Raw genomic sequence first — 18,730 nt, 5'->3', positions numbered from 1 at the left:
CCCCGATCCCGGAGGATCCCACGTGCCGCGGAGCGGCTGGGCCCGCGAGCCATGGCCGCGGAGCCTGTGTGTCCGGAGCCTGTGCTCCGCGACGGGAGAGGCCACAGCAGTGAGAGGCCCGCGTACAGCAAAAAAAAAAAAAGACATCAAATGTACTAAGTGAAGTAAGTCAGACAGAGAAAGACAAATATCATATGATATCACTCATTTAGAATCTAATTTTTTAAAAAATGACACAAGTTAACTTATTTATAAAACAGAAACAGACTTACAGATATCGAAAACAAACTTATGGTTACCAAAGGGGAGATGTGTGGGGGAGGGGTAAATCAAGAGTTTGGGATTAACATATACATACTATGTTGGTTGTCTAAGGTAGACAGACAACTAACAAAGACCCACTGTATAGCACAGGGAACTCTACTCAGTATTCTGTGATCAGCTATATGAGAAAAGAATCTGAAAAAGAATAAATGTATGTATATATATATAACTGAATCACTTTGCTGTACACCTGAAACTAACACAACATTGTAAATCAACTACACTCCAATAAAATAAAATAAAATAAAAAGACATCAAATGTTTGCAAGTGGACAAGACTATAGTATCTAAGAATGTCCATTTGGATGATAAAGATATAAAATAAAATACAAAGAAGTGAATACTGTAATCAGGAAATGGTTGCTTATCAGCAGAGGAAGGGGATTATAATTGGGATGGGGCACATGGACAGGACTTCTGGGTGGGTTCTAGTTCTTAACATGGCAGTGGTTATAGGAGTATTTGCCTTAGAATAATTCATTAAGCCTTAGATTTGTTTTATGTGTTTTCTACACTTGTCCTTTATTTTACAATGAATACTTTTAAAAAGAATAGCAAGGTGCTCGCTTCGGCAGCACATATACTAAAATTGGAACGATACAGAGAAGATTAGCATGGCCCCTGCACAAGGATGACATGCAAATTTGTGAAGCGTTCCATATTTTTTGATGCTCCATGTACAAAAAAAAAAAAAAAAAGAATAGCAAGGCAGTATTATGAACAAATTCATGCCAATAAATTCAACAACTTAATTGAAACAAATTCTTTGAAAAACACAACTTACCAAAACTAACTCAAAATGAAATTAAAAGTTGGAATAGCTCTATATGTATCACAGAAATTGAATTTGTTATCAAAAACCTCCCCCACAAGGAAAACTCCAAGCCCGTATTATTTCACCGATGAATTCTATCAAATACTGAACAATGCTACCAATCTTACACAGATGCTTTCAGAAGACAAAGAAGGAGGAAACACTTCCTAACTTCTTTTAAGAGGCCAGCATAATCCTGATACTAAATTTTTAAAAAAATTTTATCAGAAAATTGAATAGTTATATTTTATTATATTGAGGAATTACTAATTTTAGGTGCCATAATGGTAATAAAATTCCTTATCTTTTAGAGGTACAAACTAAAACATTACAAATGAACTGGAATCGTATCTAGTTTTGCTTCAAAATAATCTTGGTTAGGGGGAGAGTAGCTGAGGGAATAAATAAACCAAGATTGGCCAGAGTTGATAATTACTGAAGCTGGGTGATGGATGCATGGAAATTCATTATACTATCTTCTCTACTATTGTTTACACTCAGGATTTTTTATAATATAAAACAAAAATAACTACAAATGATTAAAAGACATTAAATAAATAAAAGCTATAAGTTCACAACAATAATTTAAAGAGAAAGCGAAACAAAACAAAATCATTGAACACCAAGTTGCTAGGACATCAACTTACTACTTTGAAAGGGATAAATAAAGGAAGAGATTTAAGCATTTATTTTGTCATTCTGGTCTGAACTTTATTTCAGGGTAACCAGATGGTCCTGGAGGATGTGAAAATGTTTTTCTGTACAAAATTAGAATAAAAGAAAAAATAATAGCATTAGGAAATCATCATTTTGTAATTGCCAGTGAAATAACCAATTAATAAAATGGTCATTAATGGATGGTAAAACAATTTGGTGAAAAGTTGACAGGGAACTTTATGATGCAGGATCAGGCTATCACCACCTGAAAATGGAAGGAGCCTGGGACCTGAAATGGGCAGTGAAGGAGAGCCGTACAACCAAGAATACCTGTGCTCCTGTGTAAGTGAAAAATAAATCTTTATTGTGTTAAATTACTGTAATATGGGGCAATTCATTATAAAGGCTGGCTTACTATTTATATATATTAAAACACATAAGCACATAATTATTTATATTTTCAAAGATACATACATATCCAAACACATACTGAACACATTAACGTGTATGCCTGGGTCAGGGAGAGGAATGACAATAGGGATCAGCGATTAAAAAAAGATCAAACAAAAAGAGACTTAGTATCAACAGATGATGAGAGTTCACCCCGCTCTGAGGAGCATGGTTTAAATATTAATGAATAAAAAGATAATAATTTTAAAGAGAGACAACTAATCTACCCTTTCTAGAGAGAGCCCAGGCTAGTTAGCTGGTAGTTATATTCTGCCTTGAGGGGGAGCACGGAATCGTCGTGGAGAGGAGGCAGTGTTGAAGATAGAGCCTGTTAGAACCCTCCACCATGTTCACCAGGGACATCTCAGGCCTGAAAAATTCCCTAAATTGAGAATTTCTCCCAAGTCTGACCTTCACTCTCAGCTCTCCTTGGTAGTGAAGATGCAGGAGGCACTTGCCATTCTCCAGACATGGGGCCTGGGCCTGGCTAGCTCCCCTTGGCACCACCTCTCACTCCAGGCCGAAGGAGGCTAGACAAAGCATAGAGGCTCCTTCTGGGTGTGGATGCATCCTCCTGCCCACCCTCCATCTCTGCTTGTGGAAGGCTGAATAGTGGTCCTTCCTCCAAAGATGTTCAAGTCCTAATCCCCAGAATCTGAGAATATTTTACCTTATATGGCAAAAAGGACTTGGAAGATATGGTTAAATTAGGGATCTTGAGATGGGGAGATGATCCTGGATTATCCCAGTGGGCCCAATGTAAGCACAAGGATATGTGATCACAAAGTAATCCTCCTAAGAGGAGACAGAATTAGAGAAAGATGTAAGAATGGAAGCAGAGGTCAGAGAGGAGAAATACTATGCTGCTAGCTTTGAAGATGGAGGAAGGGACCATGAGCCAAGGAATGCAAACGGCCTCCAGAAGCTAGAAAAGGCAAATAAATGGATTGCTCCCTAGAGTCTCCAGAAGAGACTCCAGAAGAGGCCTGCCAACACCTTAACTTTTAACTTAACCCAGTGAAATTGATTTCGGACTTGTGACGTCCAGAACTGTAAGATAACACATTTGTGTTGTTTTTAAGCCGTTAAGTTTGTCACAGCAGCAATAGGAAACATGTACACTGGCCCTGCTGCTGGGCAGCATAACCTGTTCTTCTAGAAGCGTAAGGTCTGTGAGAGAGGGGAGTGGGGAATCAGAGAAGACTTCCTGGAAGCCCCTCCAGTCAGACTGACGTAGGTTCCTACCATAGTTCACTTATGATCTGTTAATAATTCATTGTACAGTGTTGCTAAGAATTAAATGGAATAATACTTAAAATTACCTATTACTACCTACTTAACCACTTTTAAAATTATAAGTCACATCTCTTCGTGGGTTTACATTCATTTCTCCATTCATTCAACAGGTATCACTGAACATCCAGTATGTGCCTGGCACCATGCACAGAGTGAGCCTGCATCCAATGCAAGATCCAAGCATTTCTCACCTAAGCTGCCACTGAGCTTCCAGTCAGTCCAGTGCTCAAGTTCACCACCGCATCCTAAATGCAGGCTCTTACACTTGCCCATTCACATGGTCTCATCTCCTTGGTGGACTCATCCCAGCCAGCACCACCCCTTATACTCCCAGGCACTGTTTCTGCAGCTGCCAAGAGCTCTGTCATCTCTGCCTTTACCCCAAGCCCTGACAAGTCCCCAGCCCACTTGGAGGATAGTATGCTCCCTCTCATCATATCTTCAAGCCTCCATTTTCATCCCATTCTCTTTTGTCTCTCTGCCTCTCTCTCCCTTTTCACCCTTTTCTTCTTTGAGCTCCTAAACAGGTCCTCCTCATAACTCAGAAAGGTCTAAACTAACAGGAGAGCTAAGCCTTAAACAGTCAGTCCAGAGGCACGTAGGAGGGACCAAGAATGTGTGCTTACCAGAGTTCCTGGGCTTCTCTAGTAGTGAAATGGAGTCTAAGGTATTGAGATGGGATGTCCAGGCTACCTGGAGTTCCCAGGCAGCCCCACTCACCCACCTCTGCAACTCCTCAATACCCTCAGATGCCAGTCCAACTGAGTTGTAATCCCCTGACTTTGGAGCTCCCCAACTCCACAGGACCCAACTGGATCTCTTTATCTCTCATCTCCCACCCCTATCCCCTGCTTCTCACGTCCAGGTCTGGAATGTTGAATTCTGCCCCCATGATGTCTGGGCCTACTCACCCTACCTTCCCAGAAAAATAGTTGTTCCAAGATTGATCTTCCTTATATCTGTGGTCCATATTAATGCACCCTTTACCCAATCCTGGTCCAAGGGTCTCTTTCCTCAGAGCCTGTGGCTCTTTCTCTAAATACCGAGCTGCCTCTCTAGGGTGGGGTAAGAACCTATTAAAACAGGGAGAAAATTGCTTTCAGATCCTTTGGGCTTGGGTGGTGACAGGGTGGGGTGGGGAAACAGTCTGGCCAAGTGATGGAATTGTGGGTGGACAGGCAGGCAGGCAGGCAGGCGGGCGATCTGGGTTCTTTAACCTGAGCATTGTCACAGATTTACCATGGGTGACACTGGTAAAGTCTCTGCCTTCTGTAGGCCTGTCTCTCTAACCGGTCTGTGCAATGAGAGGGCTGGTCTTCTTTAAGGCTATATTTGAGCCTGAAGGTTTCACCCAGCTATTCCAGCAATGGTGCATAATGGTCACAAGAGGGCGGACAACCTCTTCAGCTCAGAAGTTTACAGATTAAATGAATAAGCAAGCTTTGAAAAGGAATACAAGAGTTCCAAGTGGAAAGGTAGTTACCCATAAGTCACCACAAAATGGCAACAGTCAGGGTATTGGGAAAGGGTATTTGAATTCCCAGCCTGAGGGGAGGTCAGGAGCCCCAAGACCCAGAGGGGTAAGGAGAGGGCTGGTGGGCAGCAAAGAAGAGACTTACGGATATTCTTTAGAGATTTCAATCAGTTTGAGAGGAGAGGAGGAAATGTATTGCCCCAAAAGGATTGGGGTGGGGGGTTGCAGAACCAGACTTGAGGAGTTTAGGGGAACTGGAGATAATCAACTTGGCTTCCGTCCCTTCCTCAGCATAGAATGAAAAGTAGAGAAACTGCAGGAGTTATTCCAGGATTTGAGGAAGACTCCTCCAACTCACGAGGGCACAGCAAATAGGCAAGGATCACCTGACATCCTTTTTTCTCCTTTTTGCCTTCCAATAATCTAGTTTCAGGGCCCAGGAAAGACAGGGACCAACATAGGGGCAGTTACCTGGGGTTCAAAGGGTTAACCTCCAATAATTCATACTCTGACTTCAGCCACAGCCTTTGTCCCCACCCTCTCTCTGGGCCTGTCCCCTCCCTGAGCCCCAGGTTGGCAGGTTCCGAGTCCCTCCTTTAGTGTAATTCACTAGGGCCCTGGGACCCAGGCCCAGAGCCAGTGCCCTGCTCCCTCTGCAGGTCTGGGGAGTCTAAAGCTTGCTCTAAGGAAGAAAGGAAAGCAGACTTTCCCTCCTACTCTCCCCCCTCCCAGGATGTGGGCCCTAGGACCAAAGAGCCTCTGTCTTTCTCTGCCACACCCCCCATTGTAACCCAGACAAGGGGATTCCTTGTGTCCTGGCCTCAGGCAGGCATCCTAGTAACCAAATGGTGGAAGGTCTGGGGCAGGATGGGGGCAGGGGAATCACGGGATCTGAGAAGATACCTCCCCCTTTCGGAGATTCTGGTACACCCCAAGCTTCTCCTCCCTCTGGCTCCCATCAGCGTTGGAGAGAGAAGGCTGAGGAACTCATCTGCATATAAAAGGTCTGAGGCCCAAAGTGGAAACCAAGAAGGTGTGGAGACACAAAGGCTGAACCTCCTGGCGGACAGATTTGGAGCCAGAATACAAGAATGGGGGCAACCCAGGGACAGAGTGAGACAGGGGACTGTGGCAGGGCAGGCCAAACAGACTTTTGAGAGCTGTAGGTGGAGGCTCCTAGCAGTTTCCTCCCTAAAAGCACAGATATAGGAATGCTGGCAGCAGACAGGCGTGTGGTCAGAGAGGAAGTGAGAATCCCTAGGATAAAATGAGAACTCCCCGTTTAAATACTAAGAACCTCTCTGAGAAGAAGTACAAACATCTGACTGAGAAACCTTCCTGCGAGGAGGGTGGCATGTTCCCACTCACAAGAAGTAATGGTAGGGAGAATAAATGATACGGTCTCACTTAGCAGCAGGGGCTCAGACACCCCTATACTGACCTATCATCACTAAAAGACTGGTACAGAGGAAAGGCTAATCCATCCTGGCAGGAAATGACATCACTCATCAGACAGGAAGGGGTGGCTCTACCAACCCCAAAGGCTTCTGGGAGGGCCAATCCATGGAGGGTTGGCCTTGAATGTCCATGTCCCTCCACAACCCTCCATCTTGGCCAAGAGGGGAGCCAAGGCTCCTAGATGTTGGGTGAGGCAATTATACCCCCATCTCTTCATCAGTGATCTCGCAGGGATGCTAAACCATCAAATCCCAGTTGGGAGGAAAGGGGAAGAGATACCATCACACCTGGAGCCACAGGTCAAGCCTCTAGAGTCAACGTAACCATGAAAATAGCTCTAAGGACCCTATAATTGAAGGATAAAGGCAGAGCCTCCCCAGGGACCAGAGAGATGGTGAGGCCAGGTTTCCATGGTAACTGATTTCAATGCAGCCTCTTCCTAATCCCAGACTGAGGGAGAATAAATTTGAGGGAGACCAGGGCCTAGCGATGAAAGAGCCATAGGTGTACAAAAGGGTGGAAGAGTTGTTACAGGAAGGTCACATCATCCTGGCACTGGCCCCAGTACCAGTGGGTCTCAAAGCCCAGCTTGGTACTCTCATCCTCTGGTGGCTCAGGAGGTCCACCTTGGAGCCCCTCCCCTGGGGGCTTCCATACAGCCCTCAAGCTTCCTAGCCTGGTGGCTGTCAGGTCCACCTCAGTCCTGGTCCTCTCCCCACCGGGTATAGCCTTTGCCCAGTCCATCTCGGGACGGGGAGCCCCTGGAGGGCCCTGTTCATCCAGCTCGCTGGGGGCCACTGTGTCCAGGAAGCTGCCAATGGAGACACTGTCCAGCCGGTCAGTGAAGCTGGTGTCTGGCAGGCTGTCCCAGCTGCCTCGCCTTGAACGGCCTGGGCTCCCGCCTGTCAGGCTATATTGGCTGCTGGTGAGGCTGCTGCAGTGGCTGGTCAACGTCCCCCGCTCCTCCAACAGCCAGCGCACTGCCTCAATGCCCTCGTTCAAGGTCACCAGCTGCTGTAGGATCTTCACGTCGACGGCTCGCAGGTAAGCCTAGGGGAGTGGGAGAAGGAATCAGTTCCAGGTTCTGGGCCACGGGTTTCCCCAGTGTTTCTAGAGGCCTCTACCTTGTGATCCAACCAACTATGCTTCACTTTCAAGAAGCATGGAAATAGAATGGTTTGGAGTGTAGGCTTTAGAAGCAGAGAAACTGCTGTTTAAAATCTCAGCTCTACAACTGATTAGCTATATGACTGTGGGCAACTTTCTTACCTTCTTTGAGCCTGGGTTTCCTTGTTTATGAAATAGGGTTAGGTCACTCACCTCATAGGGTGGCTGGGAGAATTTTGTGATGTTGTTTTCTAGGCACTGAGCACTGTGCCTGGTACAGAGTAAAATCTCAGTAAGTGTTAAGTACTAAAATCCAATCCTACTGAGATTTGAACTTCACAGATAGGGTATTAACTATTGAACCAGTACAGATTCACCAGTAAGACTTAGAAGCAGTCATCCAAAGGGTAGCCTGGGGCTTCCCTGGTGGCGCAGTGGTTGAGAGTCCGCCTGCCGATGCAGGGGACATGGGTTCGTGCCCCGGTCCGGGAAGATCCCACATGCCGTGGAGTGGCTAGGCCCGTGAGCCATGGCCGCTGAGCCTGCGCATCCGGAGCCTGTGCTCCGCAACGGGAAAGGCCACAACAGTGAGAGGCCCGCATACCTCAAAAAAAAAAAAAAAAAGTAGCCTGATAGGCAGCCAAGTGTTAATTGGGAAGTAGACTGGGCCAAAATGAGGCAGGAGCTGGTGGGGTAAAGAAGGCGCTAACCTGGTCCTCCTTCAGGATGTTGGTAGCAGCTGCCCTGGGAGGGAAGTGTTGGCTAGAGCTTCAAAGGGTCAGAATCTCACTGGCTGGGGATTCGGGGCTTCCCTCTACTATACACCAGTCTCCTTGTCTGCACTGGGAGTTACTGGGTAATCTCTAGGGTCCCTTCTAGCTCAGATGCACTGAGTTATCTTCCCCAAGCACAAGTGTGAACTTGTCCCTCCCTTGCTCAAGAACCTTTTCAGGCTTTGCACTGCTCTTAGAGAGTAAAATCTAAGCACTTTAGCAGCAGGTATTCAAAAGCCTGTCATAATACAGCTCTTGCCCATCCCTCTAACTTCACCTCTAGCATATTTCTGTGGGAACCCCAGGTCCTGCCACACACAACTTTTAAAATTTCATTTTATTTAGCTTTACTTTTTTTTTTTTTTTGGCTGCACTGTGCAGCATGTGGGGTCCCAGCTCCCTGACCAGAGACCAAACCTGCAGCCTCTGTAGTGGAAGCATAGAGTGTCAACAACTGGACCGCCAGGGAAGTCCTAGGTTTACCTTTTTTTTTTTTTTTTAATATTTATTTATTTATTTGGTTGCACCAGGACTTAGTTGTAGCAGGCGGGCTCCTTAGTTGTGGCTTGCTGGCTCCTTAGTTGTAGCATGCAGCCTCCTTAGTTGTGGCTCGCTGGCCTCTTAGTTGCAGCTTGCCAGCTCCTTAGCTGCAGCATGCAGGCTCCTTAGTTGTGGCATGCGAACTCTTAGTTGCGCCATGCATGTGGGATCTAGCTCCCTGACCAGGGGTTGAACCTGGGCCCCCTGCATTGGGAGTGCGGAGTCCTATCCATTGCGCCACCAGGGAATTCCCTACCTTTACTTTTAATAAAAGTAATAGATGTAATAGATTAAAGAAGCAAACAGTTCTCAAAGATTTATTATGAAAAGTAACAGTTCCCCCATCCTAGTCCTAAATCCCACTTTCCAAAGCCAGCTACTATCGCTTTTTCAGCTGTTTATTTCAGTACTTACCTTCTAATTCCCAAATAACTGCTTATTGATTTTTAAGTTTTAGGTATTTTCTATTGACTTCACACACAATAGAAGTTTAAGGATTTAACTCTTTCATGCTACTCCCTACTCCACTGCCATCTCATACCCTTCCCATCTCCCCACATGCCCAATATATGCAATAAAATTAATTATTCAGCATTTACCTTATTAGGATTTGGAAATGCTATTCACAGCTAAGCCATGTGGTTTACTATGGTTACTTTTCCTTTCTTATAACTTTAAGTTTTCCTTTTTAGATAATAATAATTATTATTATTACTACTGCTACTATTTTGCTTAGTTTGGTATATCATTATCAGTAAGTCATCCCTAAACTCTCTCCCAGTTGTCTGAATTTCCCTCTCAAGGCTTTTAAATGCAACATATGTTCTATCTATTCCATCTTCTTAGAGGCAGCTCTTTAGGAGCCTTCTGATCTGCTCCAATCTGTCCCTGCTGCACAACTGTCCTCCAGAGATCTCCCTTCACTATCACCTTGGGGATTCAACTTTGCCTCTCTCCTGAGTTGGATCCCTGTTTGCTGGATCCCAGATCTTCTTTATTGATTACTCCTTCATGTGTGTGGTGCTTTTCCTCCAGTAGCTTCCTGATAAAGTCTGCATAGACTATACCTGCATAGGAGGTATATTTGTTGAAGCTTCACATGCTTTAAAATGTTATTTGCTCCTCACACTGTTGACTGTTCAGCTGAGTATAGAAATCTAGGTTGAAAATAATTTTTCTTCAGAATTTAGAGCATTGTTCCATTGTCTTCTAATTTTCAGTGTTACACTTAAAAAGTCTGATGCCATTCTGATTTCTGATTCTTTGTATGTGACCACCTTCCCACTCTTTCTAGAAGTTCTTAGGATCTTCTCTTGGTGCCCAGTTTTCTAAATTATCACAGTAATTTGCCATGGTGTGATTCTGTTTTCATCCACTGAATTCGTCGCTTGTTGGGCTCTTTTTATTTTTATTTTTTTTGCGGTACACGGGCCTCTCACTGTTGTGGCCTCTCCGTTGTGGAGCACAGGCTCCGGACACGCAGGCTCAGCGGCCATGGCTCACGGGCCCAGCTGCTCCGCGGCATGTGGGATCTTCCTGAACCGGGGCATGAACCCGTGTCCCCTGCATCGGCAGGCGGACTCTCAACCACTGCACCACCAGGGAAGCCCTTGTTGGGCTCTTTTAATCTGTAAACTCAGAACTTCAGTTCTGGAGATTTTCTTTAATTATTTCATTGATGATTATTTCTCCTCCAATATATGTTTTTTTGTTCTTTCTGGAAATACCATTATTTGGATAGAGGGCACCCTGAAAGGATCCTCTATTTTTTTTCTCTTCCATCTCTCCCTATAGGTACTCTAGTTTGTGAAATATTTCAACATTATCAACCCTTCTATTGAGTTTTTCATTTTTTTCCTATCATGTTTTTATTTCCAAGAGCTATTTCTAGTTCTCTGAATGTTTTTTTAATAACTTCCTGTTTTTGTTCATGGCTGCAATATTATCTCATCTCTTTAAGAATATAATTAATGATTGTTTAAGTTCTTATTTCCCTGAATTATCTCCATTTTATTCAAGTCTCTTTTTTCTGTTTGTATAGGTCTATATAGTTAAAGGGCTTCATCAGATGTCTTACAATCTTTAGCTGCTGCTTATACTTCAGAGTGGTCTCTAAAAAGCTGATTGGAAACTCTGTGCCTGAGGCTTGCCAGCTCTGAACCTCACTAAGGGTTATTTTGCTAGGATGTCTGATTGGGTAAGGCCTGTAGGTAGTACCTTGCGTGTGTGTTTTTTTTTTCTTGGGTACATCACATTCACTATATTATACCCATCTAGAGAGTATAATGTAAGCAAAGCTGCCAATGTTCTGGGAGCCAAGTAAAAAGGCTGGGAGGGGTATTACATAGCATTTAGTATATTTTAACTTAATCCCTCTTGCTCTCAAACTTTGCTTCGTGTCTCCCAACCTGGAGACCTTTGGTTCTATTATTTTTTAAATATATATTACTTGATAAATGTTTATTGAATTATTCAGGAAATAACTGCTTTAGTCACACCTACAATGATAAGCCAGAAATCAGACCAAGTATTTCTACACTGAGAAAAATATAGGCACTGGAATTAAACAGACCTGGATTCAAGTTCCAGTTTTGCCATTAATGAGTCATATGAAATTGGAATATTTTTTCCCTTTAAACCATCATTCCTTCATTGTAAAAAGAGGATACTATCTAATTTAAAGGTTTATTTTCAGCAATAGAAGGAGCATTAACGGGCATAGCATAGTGCCTGACAAGTATTCACCAATCAATAAATGGTAGCTATTTGGCTTTACACATTACTATGGTTAACTTATCTACTATGGCATAAGCACAGAAAATTTTGTACCTGAAATTATTTGTGTTTTTGGAAGAACATCACAACATTTGGAAGAATATTTGTTGACTTCAATTAAACAAATGATTATTGGGTACCTGGATTTTCAATAATTACAAAGATAATGGAGAAACTCTCCCTGCTTAACAGAAGCTTACAGTTTCAGTAAGGAGATGTGGACATAAATAACTGAAGTACCACAGACTGCACAGACTATTAATGACACAGGATAAAAGAGATCATCTTCAATTATTTCGTGCTGGGGACAAATTTATTAACAGTGAAACCATGTAGTACGTGACCAAACTAAATGTATTAAACAAAATTTTTCATACTAAAAATGCTTCTCCTGCTTTGTTTTCTCCCCCCTTCCTCTCCTCTTTCCTCCTTCCTTCCCTCCTTCCCTCCCTCCCTCTCTTCCTTCCTGCCTTCCAGTCTTCTTCCCTTCCCCTTCCTCCCTTCCTTCTGTTCTATTCTTTCCAAAACTTACTTTCCAGTCTTCTGCGATGATAAAGGAGTTGTGGGCACTTGGTTGCCCAGTTGGGGAGGGATTCTTAGGGTATGATTCTTTTTTTTTTTTTTTTTTTTAGTATTTTATTTATTTAGTTTTTGGCTGCGTCAGGTGTTAGATGTGGCACGCCAGGATCTTTCACTGTGGCGCGGGCTCTTCATTGCAGTGTGTGGGTTTCTCTCTAGCTGTGGCACGCAGGCTCCATAGCACATAGGCTCTCTAGTTGTGGTGCGTGGGCTTAGCTGCCCCGCGGCATGTGGGATCTTAGTTCCCCAATCAGGGATTGAACCGGCGTCCTCTGCATTGCAAGATGGATTCTTTTTTTTTTTTTTTTTAAGATGTTGGGGGTAGGAGTTTAGTAATTAATTTATTTATTTTTGCTGTGTTGGGTCTTCTTTTCTGTGCAAGGGCTTTCTCTAGTTGTGGCAAGTGGAGGCCACTCTTCATTGTGGTGTGTGGGCCTCTCACTCTCGCGGCCTATCTTGTTGTGGAGCACAGGCTCCAGACGCGCAGGCTCAGTAGTTGTGGCTCATGGGCCTAGTTGCTCCGCGGCATGTGGGATTCCCCCCAGACCAGGGCTCGAACCCGTGTCCCCTGCATTAGCAGGCAGATTATCAACCGCTGCGCCACCAGGGAAGCCCCAAGACGGATTCTTAACCACTGGAACACCAGGGAAGTCCCAACTATGATGCTTTTTTTTAAAAATAAATTTTATTTATTTATTTGTTTGTTTATTTATTTATTTATTTATGGCTGTGTTGGGTCTTCGTTGCTGCATGCAGGCTTTCTCTAGTTGTGGCTAGTGGGGGCTACTCTTCGTTGCAGTGTGCAGGCTTCTCGTTGCGGTGGCTCCTCTTGTTGCAGAGCATGGTCTCTAGGCATATAGGCTTCAGCAGTTGCGGCTCGCAGGCTCTAGAGCGCAGGTTCCGTAGCTGTGGCGCACGGCCTTAGCTGCTCTGCAGCATGTCGGATCTTCCTGGATCAGAGATCAAACCCATGTCCCCTGCATTGGCAGGTGGATTCTTAACCACTCCGCCACCAAGTAAGTCACTTTTTAAAAAAAATTTTTCTTTTTTTTAAAGATTTTTTTATATGTTTATTTAATTTATTTTTGGCTGCATCGGGTCTTTAGTTGCAGCACGCGGGCTCTTCGTTGCGGCGTGCAGGCTTCTCTCTAGTTGTGGCACGTGGGTTTTCTCTCTCTAGTTGTGGTGCATGGGCTCCAGAGTGCGTGGGCTCTGTACTTTGCAGCACATGGGCTCTCTCGTTGAGGTGCGCGAGCTCAGTAGTCGTGGTACGTGGGCTTAGTTGCCCCGCGGCATGTGGGATCTTAGTTCCCTGAGCAGGGGTTGAACCTAAGTCCCCTGCATTGTAAGGCGGATTCTTTACCACTGGACCACCAGGGAAGTCCCCTGAGTATGATTTTTTTCCCCAATTTTATATCAGTAATATAAATGAAAACCAGTATTTTTTAAATTTATTTATTTTTGGCTGCATTAGGTCTTCGTTGCTGCACGCAGGCTTTCTCGAGTTGCGGTGAGTAGGGGCTACTCTTCGTTGCGGTGTGTGGGCTTCTCATTGCAGTGGCTTCTCTTGTTGCGGAGCACAGGCTCTAGGCGCACGGGCTCAGTAGTTGTGGCTCACAGGCCCTAGAGCACAGGCTCAGTAGTTGTGGCACACAGGCTTAGTTGCTCTGCAGCACGTGGGACCTTCCTGGACCAGGGCTCGAACCCATGTCCCCTGCACTGGCAGGCGGATTCCCAACCACTGCACCACCAGGGAAGCCCCCGAGTATGATGCTTAAACAGACATTCATCAACCCTTTTGTGTTCAGCTCTATTTGCACCCTCAGATCTAGAAATATCTGAGACCAACTCCTGAGACCTTTGAGGTGCAAAATGGGTTGCTTTTCAACCTTCCTCATTGCTGGCTTGGATTTCTGCTTTTTTCAAGTCTACTAAGTTAGTTACTACTCTTCCTTCTGCTTTCAGCTTCCAAAATTTTGTTCCTATCATATTCTCTCCTGTTCTTATCATAATGGCTTCATGGCTTTAAGAATAATCTTTCTACTGGCTTTTAGTGGAGTTTCAGGGGGGAATGGAGGTAAATGCATGTGTTTAATGTGCCATCTTGAACTGGAACTCCCACTGACTTTATTCAAGGCACAACTCAAATGCCACCTCCTCTAGGAAGTCTTCCCTACACTTCCTTAAGGTGGAATTAAGCCATTCAGTCATGGAACAATATTTATTGAGTGTTTCTTATAGGCATGGCATTGTGTAGATAAAGCAAGAAAAGACACCATTTCTTGCCCTCAGAGAGTTCACAGTCTAGTGGGTTAAGATAAGACAATGACACAAGCACTTAAAATGCAGTGCAGAAAATGCCAGGGGATGCAAATGCTGGACAGAGAGCTGTGGGTACCTAGAGGACCATAACCAGAGGAGTAAGGAAATGCTTCCTAGAATAAAGGACATGAGCTGAGACTTGAAGGTCAAGTGGAACTTAGCCAGACAAAGCCATGGAGAGTCATTCCAACCAGAAGAAACAGCTTGTCTTCTCCAGTTCAGTTGTGCCTTTCCAGAGCACAAATCTGACCATGTCACTCTATAATGAAGACTCTTCCAGAAAGTCCTCCCTGAGTTCCAACAGCACCTGTGCCAGAGTGGCTAGTCTGTCTCTCTCTTCCCTAACCCAGGCTATGAGCACCCTGAGAGCAGCAGGTCCTGCCCAGTTCGTTTATGGTGCTTAGCCTAGGATTGGGTAGGTCAGATTCAGTTCTATGATTCTCTTGCCTTTACTATCCTTGGTCCCTCTGCTAATCCCAGGGTTCAGGGGGCTGGGTTTTATCATGTTGGCGGCAAATGAATCTGAGGACCAGATTCTATAGTCCTGTGACAGTGGGATTCCCTGACTGTGACAGCATCACTGCCCAGAATAGAAGAAAGCAAGGCTTTCTTGCCAGAAAAAGAAATAGTCATTTCACACCATCTCTTTGGAAACAGAAAGGGGATAAACAGCTCAGGAGAGATGCAGCCTCAGAGGCCACTCCAACCCAATCCTCTTCCCAGGGGGATTCAGGTTCCCCATTCTTCCCCTTAACATGTACACAGCAAACCCTCTGAGCAGCCCTAAAATCACAAGTATGGCTCACTCATGGCTCAATCTAAATCAAGCCCTGGGATAAAAGCCTACAGATCTCAGTCCTAGCTCTCTGGTTTTAGAATGAGATTCCCAGACTATTGTTACCCCTCTCTCCCCTCGCCCCCTCCCCCAGGAGGTAGAAAAACCGAGGCCAAGAGAGTCAGGGCTCTGCTCAAGATCACAAAATGATTTAGGAGCAGAGCCAGGACTTGAACCCATGCCTTCTCTCTCCTTGCCTAAAGCTTTTTCTCAAACTGCTCTGTGGGGGTGGGTTGTCATAGCAACAGTTCTCTGGGTGGGAGGATTAAGTAGGGGAAGTTGCCATTGTTTCCCCTTCCCACAAATCCCGGAGTCTGTCTGGTTCAGTCAACTTTTGAGTAGGGGAGGGAGAGGCCTAGAGGCAGTGATGACCTTGGCCTCAAGGGCAGGCCTGCCCCCTCCCTGCAGGAAAGCTGAGTGAGGGACAGTTGAAGGACAGTACTTAGAGGGCTTGGACTAGTTCTGCCACAAGCGGCTCCAGGGGAAACCCCCTGCCCCACCCTTGTCCCCCTGGGTGCCACCCAGTGTGTAGGGCAGAGTGCATAAAGAAACCTAAGATACCTCTGCCTGAGGAGGGAGAAAGGAATGGAGTAGGAATCCGTGGGGCACATAGGGAGCCTCTCCTTGTGCTGGACCCCAGAAGGCTCCCTCCCTTGAGTTCTTCGTGGGCAGCCTTGGGCCCCAAGCCAGGCTAGGTCAGGAATGCAGAGAGACCCAATCAAAAGTAAAATGTACCCCTTAAAGTTTACGAACAGGTAATCTGCACCAAAGAGAGAAAAGAGTTAGAGCCAGAGAGACTAGGCATGGCTCCTCCCAGTATGAGCTCAGGCAAGCCCCTTAACACCTGCAAGCATGTTTGCTCTGTGAAATGGGAAAATAATGACTGCTTTTCTCACTCCAGTGACATGAAAGGCATTTAATGCATCTGGCACAAAGCAGGTCTCAATGGTGAAGATGTAAAGTGTAGGCAAATCACCTGAGTTCAAAGCCTGGCTCTGCTTTTTACTTTCTGTATGACTTGGGCAGTTAGTTAACCTCTCTGTGCCTCAGTTTCTTCATCTATAAAATATCACGTACCTAATAAATCTCTGTGAGGACTAAGAGAATATCTTGTAAAATGTTTAGCATGATACCTGGCACATGCACTTGGTGAAAGTTAGTTTCCAAAGCAAGACATTCTAAGTTAGCTCCTTCTGGGCCCTGAGCTAAAGTTTGTACAGTGAGGCAAAGCCAGACCCCTCCCTTAGGTGGGCACAGTTACAGCCCTACTCTGGAGAATTTGGCAATAGCTTCCAAACTTCAAGGCCAAGTGCACATATGGCATTCAAATCCTTCCCCCAGGGAGCCTTTCCTGATTGCTTTGCCCACAAATCTCTCCTCCCAGCCTCTCAGGCTGTCAGGTAGCGCCCATGACCTCCCTCCCAAAGGCACCCAAGGCACCCCCTCCATATACATACACACACACACACACACGCACACACACACACACACCCCTCAGCCTGGCACAGAGCTGGGCACAGTGGGGCTCCAGGAAGACCTGTTAGCTGACACACTCACTGTGGGCTCCTGGTTCTGGGCCAGAAAGTGGCTGGCAATTCCTCAGTTCCCTAGAATTGGCCGCAAAGTGGTGGCAGGTGTAAATCACCCCCTTCAACAGAATCAGGGCCCTAGGGAGCCTGGGAGGCCCCAACTGCCCTTTTGGCTCTGAATCTAGACCAGCAGCAACAGGGAAGGGGTTGGGTGCCTGTTTTCTCCTCTTCTCCCCAAGGAAGTGCAGATGAGATTCAAATATCCAGTGTACTTGGGGGTTGGTAGGAAGGAGACTGAGTCTGCAGTGATGGGACCAACACTGCAGGTGCTGCTACTCTGTGTCTGCTAAGGTTCTAGGAACTTCCAAATATTTTAAGTGGGTGTGGGGGAATGTTGGGGAAAGAGGATGTTTTTAGTGGCCCTAGCCCAGGCAGTTTTCACCCAGATCTCTTCTGTGCTGAGTCTTGTGGTGGATACTGGAGCCTCTGAGGAACAAACCCTGGGCCCAGTTTGCAAGAGGAGAAAAAACTGGTTGCCCTATAATGGTGGCTGGGGGCAAAGGTGGCCCCAAAGTGAGGGGAGAGGGGGAAGATTTGTGCTGTGCTAGGTTCTCAGTGCTTCCCAATGCTCACCTCTCCCCTCCCAATTATTTGGCAAAAAAAAAAACCAACTGAAAAAACCCCAGCCTGCCACCCCGAGTGCTCAGGGCCCATCAATACTCCACTCACCCCTCGTGGGGAATGCAATTAATGGACCCCAGGGCTTAAAGATTGATCTGATAGGAATCCTGAGGACTTAGGCGGGGAAATTTAACTCCCTCCTCTCCAGCCCAACTCTGGGGACGGGAGTCCATCCCTTCCGGCCCCATGCTGGAGACTCCGTGCCCCTGGCCCGTGTAGCCCACACTCACCAGCTCCATCCTCAGCGCCATGATCTTGTCCCCCAGGCTGTGGCCCGTGCTAGGCGCCCCCGGGAGCAGCAGGGCGCCAGAGGTTCCCGGCTCCCACTCGCCTCGCAGCCCGCGGAGCAGCCCTTCAGGGGTCTTCCTGCCCACCTTGCCCTCCACGTCTCGCAGGTCAGGCGTCTGGGACTCCGCAGTCCCCTCCATGCGGGCCTAAGCCTGAACAGGTTTGGGCGACCGGACGCCGGGATCCCGCTCCCGGGGGTCCTCCTTTCACAGCAGCTAGTGCAGAGCGGAACCGGTGGGTCCCCGCCCGCGCTGTGTGGGGGCGGGAGGAGGGCGCCGTAACACTCAGAAAAGCCGCGCAGAGGGGGTGTGTGTGTGTGTGTGTGTGTGTGTGTGTGTGTGTGTGTGTGTGTGTGTGTGTGTGTGTGTGTGTGTGTGTGTGTGTGTGTGTGTGTGTGTGTGTGTGTGTGTGTGTGTGTGTGTGTGTACACATTCGAGTGCTGCGCACACACCTCTGGCTCCGGAACGGGTAAGGCTGGGCGATATGCACCTGAAAGAGCTCAGCGCCTTCTCCTGACTCTGGCTCCGGAATGGGTGAGGCTGGGCGATGCTGGATATGCACCTGAAAGAGCTCAGCACCTTCTCCTGACTCTGGCACTGAGTCCAGCCAGGCACTTAGCAGGCGCCCAATGAATGTTTGCTGAACGAGGTTAAGCATCCTCAGCTAGGGATGTGGGATTTTAAGGAACATTGGTAACAGAACTACAGAGGGTTTTGGAAGGCTTCCTGGAGTAGCGGAGCTGGATCTTAAACAGTGCTTGGAGTTTAGTTAGCCACTGATACACACACACATCCAGCGTAGCCACTAAATTTAGACTAAAGGAGCAAC

General features: G+C 46.3%; 1 protein-coding gene and 1 non-coding gene across 2 annotated transcripts; one reads left to right on the top strand and one right to left on the bottom strand.

The window, feature by feature from the left end:
- Window positions 1-883: 883 nt before the first annotated feature.
- LOC132484681 (U6 spliceosomal RNA) lies at window positions 884-990 on the top strand. The gene has a single exon (XR_009531243.1). It is a non-coding gene; the product is annotated as a U6 spliceosomal RNA (small nuclear RNA).
- Window positions 991-7,001: 6,011 nt separating this feature from the next.
- LURAP1 (leucine rich adaptor protein 1) lies at window positions 7,002-18,042 on the bottom strand. The gene is made up of 2 exons (XM_060083152.1): window positions 17,845-18,042; window positions 7,002-7,523 (listed from the first exon to the last, which is right to left on the bottom strand). Exons 1-2 carry the CDS (start codon window positions 18,040-18,042, stop codon window positions 7,002-7,004), a joined length of 720 nt encoding a protein of 239 aa, XP_059939135.1.
- Window positions 18,043-18,730: the final 688 nt, after the last annotated feature.

Source organism: Mesoplodon densirostris, chromosome 2 (assembly GCF_025265405.1).
Source record: "Mesoplodon densirostris isolate mMesDen1 chromosome 2, mMesDen1 primary haplotype, whole genome shotgun sequence".
Classification (NCBI taxonomy): Eukaryota; Metazoa; Chordata; class Mammalia; order Artiodactyla; family Ziphiidae; genus Mesoplodon; species Mesoplodon densirostris.
This window is presented reverse-complemented; position numbering and strand designations above follow the sequence as displayed.

Bases quoted from the DNA above. Each gene is read 5' to 3' on its own strand.
- LURAP1 (XM_060083152.1), bottom strand. From the start codon at position 18,042: ATGGAGGGGACTGCGGAGTCCCAGACGCCTGACCTGCGAGACGTGGAG. The intron at 7,524-17,844 runs GTGAGTGTGGGC...CCACTCCCCTAG, and splicing joins TGGCGCTGAGGATGGAGCTG to GCTTACCTGCGAGCCGTCGA.